Source organism: Heliconius melpomene, chromosome 5 (genome assembly GCF_056956725.1).
Source record: "Heliconius melpomene rosina isolate 202511_hmr_F chromosome 5, ASM5695672v1, whole genome shotgun sequence".
Lineage (NCBI taxonomy): Eukaryota > Metazoa > Arthropoda > Insecta > Lepidoptera > Nymphalidae > Heliconius > Heliconius melpomene.
Genome location: NC_140393.1, coordinates 2,704,687 through 2,713,816, shown reverse-complemented (window position 1 = coordinate 2,713,816; position 9,130 = coordinate 2,704,687). Strand labels below are relative to the sequence as shown.

The 9,130-nt window shown below is 29.7% G+C and overlaps 1 protein-coding gene across 6 annotated transcripts in view; it reads left to right on the top strand.

Moving 5' to 3' along the window:
• Positions 1-9,130, top strand: part of LOC146538885 (NAD kinase-like) — a 32,089-nt gene that overhangs the window by 2,201 nt on the left and 20,758 nt on the right. For 2 of the 6 annotated variants that reach the window (XM_085185403.1, XM_085185405.1), the window contains exon 1: positions 1,311-1,575. In XM_085185403.1, coding sequence (XP_085041529.1) covers positions 1,499-1,575 — 77 coding nt within the window. In that variant the 5' untranslated portion in view covers positions 1,311-1,498. Of the gene's footprint in view, positions 1-1,008; positions 1,144-1,310; positions 1,576-4,914; positions 5,434-9,130 lie in introns of those variants that run through there. The other 4 variants (XM_085185400.1, XM_085185401.1, XM_085185402.1 and 1 more) reach the window with 3 other exon arrangements.

The following is a 9,130-nucleotide window of genomic DNA, read 5'->3' as shown; positions in this document are numbered from 1 at the left end:
ACAAGACATGTTTAAAGGGGAACTGTTAGGACAAAGAACTGAAAATAAAAAGTTAAATTTTTCATTCATTTATCTGAATGGGGATCGAATCCATAATTATAGCGTGTAATATCAGACACCAGACAGAGTTCCGCTGAGCCAAGACAGCTTCACTTTTTATTTTCTCTTAATGACACATTACAGAGTTCTATAACCGTCTATCCGTTCTATAATCCTGAACCCATCACCGAATTTATCTTTCCTACGAAAATTATATACAGAATTTTTTTACATTTTTAAATAATAATTAAAGATAAAAATAATCCCCATCAGTGAATCTACAAAAACTCTTATATTACTTTGAAGTTTCTCTAAATACCCCAACATTCTTTTTTGCGACGATACAAAACATAGTTTCCGGTATAGAAAAACATTGTAAAAAAAGCCTTTATACTTAGGTGTCTAAGCTATAATGTCTGTTTTATCACCTTTACGCTTTATATAGTAGAGTAGGAGAGAGAATTTTAGACTAATTATGGTTTCACAACATATCAAAGCATTATTATTATACATTGAAGAACGGCGAATAAATTAATAAATACAGATAATGTATCACGTTATTCATCTCTTTTGCCAGATTTACTAGGTCTACCAAAAATACTCTAGTACAAACTTATTACGACAAAAAAATAAGTATTATCACACAGAGCTTAAAAAATGCTAGAACATCAAACAGCAAAATAAATAGTAAAAATAATATCTTATTTAAAAAAAGTAGGGACTTAATTGCGAGAAAAAATTAAAAATAAAACAAGATGAATGAAAAATAAAAATTTCAGCGTATTACAAGTTACATTTATTTATAAGACCAGAGTTAAAGACAGTCGACATTCTACTGAACAAATTCAAGTAAATAAAACTAAAAACCCATTTTTTTATGATGTATACAACTTAAAAATGATCTTATTTTTTATGAAATATCTGATTATAATATAATATAATAATACACTTTATTTTTACATTTTACAGAATGCTGAACGAACAAGATTTAATGGTAGCTAGAGCACTCGCAGCCGAATCTCGAGAAAATTCACCGGGAGGATCTCCAGGCCCTTTGAGAAAAAATCCTTTAACGAAGATTGTTGACAAATTAAATACTTTCAGGTAAATTAAACTCAAACGCAAAAAGGCAATTGTTGAGCATGCAGAAAAGAACATTTTTTCTGCATCTTCTGAAAGACAGTGTTTTTTTACTTTTGTACAGATAATTAAATTTTTCACGTTTGGAATTTAAGAGATTTTGACGTATATGTTACTCAAAAAGTCAGTTGTTAATTGTCATTTGTCAATTCAACTTTGGGAATTCTTTCTTGTTGTGGTTTCTTAGTCGGATTTTTAATTAACGATTAGTAACTGAAAACGATAGTATTGTTTTTAATTGAAGATGTACAACTATTAGTTCTGTAAATGTGATAGATGACTATGATATTTAAATGGCGGGTATCAACAAATAAGTGTTATGAAGATGGATAGAAGAAGTAGAAGTAAATCGAGACAACCGGCTACAAGCAAACTGACCGAGGAAGAAGAGGAACGGTAGGTTCACTTTTCTTGTTAAGAAATACCACTAAATTAATTTTCTCGTAAAACATTATTAATTAGGTTATGATTACATCTTACAGGTTAACTTTTATAATTTTATTAACCTTCTTACTTATAATAATATGAAATTTTGATTTAGACAAATAAATTAAGTGGGCGAGCTATGGAGAAGGCTGTTTAAATTTCTAAAATGGGGTGTTCCAATAGAGGTATAAAAGATGAAGCTATGACAATGCTGCTGTACTTGTTATAGCAGCATGGTCAGGGGAGGAGTTAAAGAATCATGAAGTTCATTTAACCTGATTTATGGATATTGCCAAAAGAAATCTATCATAAAACCTTGACACTTTGAAAAAGATATTTTAAAATGATATATAATTAAAGGGATATCCCTTATTTAGTATTTGATTTAAGATAATTTTTTCGTGTTATAATTTGCTGAGATAGCGTATATAGAACTAATTATTTTTGTTAGTCATTTTAAGTGGATAACTGTAATGACCAGAAGGTAATTAATATTTTTATCAATATATACAAATAATTCACAATTCATTTAAAAATATGTTAAATAAATGTTCTGCTACTCAACATGCAATACCTCAAAAATTTGGTTGAAGGTGGGAAACAGAGTGTCTTACCACCAGGTTCCCTTTGCCAATCCTGGTATATATATGATACAGCGTGAAGCAGTGGTATAGAACTGTTATATTTTTAACTATCTCTTTCAAACACTTTATCAAATGATCAATGTTGTTAATTTATAAAAAACAACAAGTCAGTTGTGACATAGGGGCACAAATGGTGACAACAAGTTGAGAGTTCAACATTCAATGCCTCCAGTTTAACACTAAAAAAAGAACATCAGAACAAAAGCTAAACACAAGAACTTACATTTTGTTACTGTTAGATAAAGCTAAGTAAGTGAGTCTCAGTTATAATAGCTTGTTATGTGGTTGGCAAAGCAACACCTACAGTGTAACTTAACACAACAAAAGTATTCTCTAATAGTTAGTTAAAATCTTGTTTTATTATTATCACTATGATAATACAAAATAGGTATAAACAATAATTTTGAACAATAAAATTAGTTGAAAAAAAAGAAAGTTTTAAAAATTTATAAATAATTTTGTGAATTTAGTAGGTTGATCAATGAGTACTACATATCATAAAAAAACATGTCAAAATGATAAAAAAAAAAATTATATCCCTCCTAATATTTAAATCATATTTTTAACAAAATAAGAGGTTTCATTTTGTCTTTAAGTACAATGTGCCATAATTTGCAATTAGTATTCCTGATCAAAATTATTTAAAACAATTTTAACACCTTATATCTTATTATTTGCAACATTATATATTTATAATTAATATTAAATTTAAAAAAATATTTATAATTTTTATTAAATTAAAAAATCTTTGAAGATGGCCTTTTACAGCTTTTGTAAAAACAAAAGCACTCATAATATAAAAATATTTTACTATTATTAATTGTGGTCTGCCATTTTATTAGGGTGCCCGAATAGCTTTTTATTATATTTTTGAACCCTTTAAAGAAAACAACATTCAAAATTCTGTAACATAAAATGCAATGCCAAACGCCTCCCCCCGTATAGCCCCAGAACATGCAGAATATTAGCTTTTACATCCAGTATATTACGCGTCGCCTTTCCGACAGTGAGTAACGACAAGACGAAAGAGTTTAATAATTGTACATAACAATAATATTGTTTTGCGTGGTATCCCACGTGTAGCTCTAGTAAAGTTCTAGTTAAGACTCTACTTTCCGCTCAATTCTATGGCACTGCATGTTGAGTAGCAGAACTCAGCGAGGCGCTTGGACTTGAAACCAGGGCGAAAAAATGAATTATTAAATATTTAATTTCCTCGAGTGGGAATGGAACCTGTTTACAGTCGCACGCTTGTGATCAACCGCTACTTTTTACATTGTGGATAATAATGTTTTTTATATTTAATTTTGTCTAATTAAAAAAAAACTTATAGCATCATAAAAATACTATAATAAAACTGAAAAGACATATCGTCAAAAATAATATAGTTCACAGAGAGTTTTTGACATGAAACAGAAGGGTCAAGAAACGTAACAGTTATGGGACAATGACTCTTGACCCACAGACAGGCGAACTATGTATTCTTTGAAATAAGCGTGCCATAAAAACATAGATCAAAATCTTGTCGGAATATTTGTAATTATGGATATAGTTGTATAAAATAAAGGTATAATTTAATTACAGTACTTTATTTCTAAATAATACCATTATAAATGATGTTGATTATAAATCGAAGTAGAAAACAGTGCGCCTGATACAATTGTGATACTATTTTATCTTTTACACGTAAAACTTTTTTTAATCTACAAGAAACCTTTTACTTCCATGTAGAAAAAATTATAATATTATTCCTATGTGATGAGTAACCCTCCTGTCAATGTTATCTGACCCTATGTTATGGTCCTTGGATACACGCCAATTTTGAGCTTCGTCATAGCTTAGAAATTAAAACAAATTATAGCAGGCTACGTTACAGTTATCCAAAGGCAATTTTAACCCCTTATTTTATCCAGTTCCACTTCACTACCATTTAGAGATTTTCTGTATAGAAACTTCACGTTTTGTCCAACAAGCCTTTAAAAAGATACCCAATTACACGTTTAACTCGTTAATTAGGTTAATATTCGTTATAATATTATCTTTTATCTTACTTTCTTAATTCTGAGTCATAAAAATTTCGCTGAAACATACTTCATTGTTATTAATTTTCTAAATAAGTAAACGCTAACACTTTCGCTAATTTTTAATCCAGGACAATTGTTTAATTGTAATTCGTTTTCAGTGAGTGGATTCGCGTGTTTCAAACTTGTTAATTTATCACTTTCTTTTCGCTGCCATTTCGTGGGATGTTGCAGTTTTACAAGAAAAAAAATTGCCTTTCTTAATATATGTAAAAGTTTATAACTACATCTCATAGATCCATTATAATTATCATACTTATCAGTATTGTCATTTTTGAGATATTCTAAATTTCTTAATCTAATTTTATACAATATAAAACGATATAGTGGGACAGTATTATAATTTTAAAGTTAACTCTGCCAAACAGAAGAAATTAGATATTAATATTAAATACTATTTATAACTAACTTTATACGAAAAAACATAAATAAAGATAGGTAATAATTAACAGATAATTATCAGCATTGAAAAGAACACTTAAGTTTTGATTAAAATTTAATTTGTCCCATATCGCCTTGCACGCATTGCTGGCATGGTGGCATGTCAGTACTCGGAATCAGACGTACTATAGAGTCAATCCGCCAGTGTGCTGTTCTCTTTAGGCGCGCGCTGACGTGCACGAGTCGCGGCCTGCGTGCCGGTTTCCTCGCAATTTGCGATTTCCAGCCTTGCAATATTTAACAATCTAGTCAAGTGGACTTCACATATTTTAAATTTCGTAATAACTTCGACTACATGCGAGGTCGTCTCTGAACATTTATATTCTTAAGTTTTATAGATTCATTACATTCTAAAAGATATATAAGTTTTCTAAAAATTATAAGCGAAAACGTTTGAATAGTTCAAAATCTAAATTCTAAATCTTGTGTACGTTTGTTTGTGATGTGTTAAGATCGTTGATATCAAAAATGCTGGCGATAGATTCGTTGTGGTGTGGGTCAGCGGAAGAGCTGTCCACACTAAAGACCTGTAAACCTGTAGAGAGAACCGAATGCAGATTTCGCCGTCGATCCTCGAAGAGTCTGATACCCCAGGCGTTGCTGCATGCTCTACCTGACACGCAGGTCCGGGCCCACCGGCAACGACGTTCTGGCACGTGGCCGTAAGTGTCAACAATAATTATTTAAACAATACTAGCTGGCGATAACCAGATGTTATGTAATTTTAATATTATCTTATGATTTTTTTTTGTGATTTGGATAATAAAGATATTTATGGAATAATTAAAAAACTAAATTATTTGTTATTGTAGTATTAAATATTTTTTGAGGTTTAAATTTTGTAAAAACATTTAGGTATAAATAATGTCTAAAAATTAATACCTTTGTCTTTTATCATATTGTTTTGTTTCCACACACTTAAACCAAACAATACAAACAAAAGTAAGTTTTTTATCTATATAAAACAAACTTTTTATAATCTTCATAATTTAATAAAATGGCGACTTTCCGTGATTTAAATAATGGTGATTTACTTACTGGGGCGCACATAATTGGATCTCAGTGTCAGGTGTGCCGGTTGTTGACCTTAATAATAGCTGTGCAAGACAAACCATAGCTCGCAGTTTCCGAAATTAGACTGCAGCTAAAGCATCGATGTTCTCAATACAAACAAATAAACAGAAATTGAAATTTATCGTTGACGCAGTACAATAAATTTGGCTTTCAATGTTTCAATTTCAATTTACAAAGGTGATTGCTAATATTTATTGTTTGAATGATGTGTGACCCACTGGGACTAAATGTGATCATTTAAAAAAAAATCACGCTGCATGCTGCAGGGTAGGCAGAGGGGGCCCAGTGTTAAAACACTCCGTTCCCTACTTTCTGCGGAATCCTGGAGGCAATGCGTGTGATCATTTTAATAATAATAATAATAATACTTTATTGCACATGAAAAGAAAATATATACATATAAAATTTACACAGAAAAAAAAAAGAAAGAAAAGAAAAAGAAAAAGAAGGATACATAGGTACTTAAATTAACATGTGCAATGGCGGCCTTATCACTGCAAGTGATCTCTTACAGGCAACCATTAAAAGTGCAGGACTTATGCAAGAATTTTTTTAATTTTAATTTGTAGGCAAGATATTTTGAGGAAAGTCACAAAAATGAACTCCTGTTAACCTGTCGCCAAATTTAGTTCATCTTTGTTTTAGTTGGTACCATCAGAAATGTTGCTGGGTGAGAAAAAATGAGTCATCCTATCATTTTTTAAATTTTACAATTCAACGTTTGTTAACTTTTCTCTTTTTAATTTTGCATTCTTTTAAATTTAATTCTTGTAAAAGAAAATTTGTATTCTTTTTAATTTACGTATAACTAAGTAAAGAATTCATTCAAATTCTATAAACGGCACATATTTTCCTTAATATTAATTTCAATTATTTTGTATTTAATATTAAGTAGGTACCTATTATATGTGGCTATCAGTAAATGTGTTTGTGGTTTATTATCTTTGACCTTTGCGGTTTTGTATACAAACAAATAACATTGTTTTGTTATTCTAACTTTATACAATACATTAAAAAAAAAAATTTCAAACTGAAAAAAAAAAACAAAAAAATTAAATTAAAAAAATATATATCATCAGCATTATAATAACATCAGCATTTGCCTTTACCAAGTCTAAGGAACTATTCGAACCTATACAATAATTAAAAGTCAAGCAAAAACGTCAAGAATATTACGAAGGGCATTATTCATCATCATTAAAATTGTATCCGAGTTAAATCAGCCAATTAGATAACACCATGCTTATCCACACATGGTCACCTTTCTCTTATTCTTGTTTAAACCACAATCGTTACTAGTTTTTGCTTCTAACCGTAAATTGGCATCTCATTTGCCATCTCGTCGAGATATTGCTAGGCATCTCGATTTTCACTCGGCAGTCTGTTCGGCCTATTTAAATGTTAGCCGACCCCGATATGCCGCCATGCGTTAACTCCTTGACCTCAGTGGAACGATTGTTTTGTTTTTACATATATTATTTATAATTATATTAACAATTTTTGTACTCTAATAAATTTGATAGTATTTCGATTGAAGATAATATTTAATTACCAGCACCTACCTATACATCTTTCAAAATTGGTTGAATTGCGCTTACGTAGTGTTTTATATAGATATAAATAGATAATACCTAGTATTTTAGATAAAGAAAATATGAAAAAAATATATATTTTTTCATTTATACCTTATTATTTTACTTTGGATATTTAAAGTTTTTTTAAAAATACATCTCACAGAAAAATAGCTAACATGATATTTGTTTATATAAAAACACAAGGCTATTGCGAAGGATACCATTACGACCTCTTTCGATGTTGGTAATAACAATGAGTGACCAAAATTTCTAACGTAAACTCGCTAATCTATTCACGTAACATGTAATGGCTGTGACAACTGACAGACAGCATTGATGGAAATTAGGTTTTAGTTTCTAGAAAAACAGTTTTAGTGAAGAAAATCAGTTTTTTTACAGTTCCTGTAGCTGCATATGTACGTATTAAATGCATTTATAATAATATTAGTAATTATACAAACATATTTTTTAATAATTAATATCTTAAATAACAAGGTAAACGACGAGGCGTAACTAATCCAGATTCAAACAGGTCAGTTTGTACAAGTGAATTATAATTTGTTCTATCCATAGTCAATTATGTTATAACTATCATTTTAATTATTCTCTTATATTTTTTTTAAGATGCACAATTATTATTATAACTTGGTTCTATAAATTTACGAATAAAGTAGGTACTTTTTTTCGTAGATAAAGGATATTGTTAATTTTAACATGAAATAATTATAATTTTTAACACAAAAAACTACTTCTTTAATTTCAACCGGATCCCATAATCAGAATATAAACTGGGCCCACACGGGAAGCAATAGCTCTCAAAGGAATTGAAATTGAAGAATTTTAATTGGATCATCAAAATCGAAACTAAGTCAGTCAAAAGTTCGAAAGTCGAATTGATGAGCTCCTCCTTTTACAGAAGTCGGTTAAAACACATTCTAAAATAATTTTTAGTAGGTACCTATATGTATATATTTGCAGATATTATTTGCAAATGTAATATTATATACTAACTGTAAATAAATATTTCTCAACACATTGAATACATATAAAAAAAATATTATACCTAATTATATTTAAAAATAATATAAATATATATGGTTCTATCGATTTTTATGTAGATTTCTATGCACGTTTATGCAATTTGCCTTATCCTTGAGCCAGTTGGGCGTACACATTGGACTTTAGTGTTTGTCATGACGTTGTTATGGTAACCCACATACTTAATGTACATATAATTGGTACATAGCTTAAAACTTCATTAAAACTCAATTGTAATTAAAAAATAATTGTTTTAAAAATTTTGATTAGGTGAGGCCAGTCGTGGCGCAGTGGCACAAAGTGTGCATGTAAACGCGGCAGATCGTGGGTTTGGTTCCCACTTCAGTGGAAAATAGAGAACGGGGTGTTTGTCTATCCGCTAGTTTCTATTTGCCTATCCTGCTGTGGGGGCACAGTGTGACGCTAAAAGAATAATTGTAGATCTTTAAAAAAAATTGTAATGTAAAGGGAAATAATGTAAAATTACTTACTAACAATCAATTATATGAAACTGAAATATTTATTACATACGAGTACCTACTGCTAAAATTGCCATTGAAAATGTTTTCGAATTTGCAAGATTTAAACATGTTTACCTCATTCCATTTTGCAATTTTCATACAAAACCTGCTCCGAAAGTGTATAAATTCATAATCTTATAATAATTACTTCT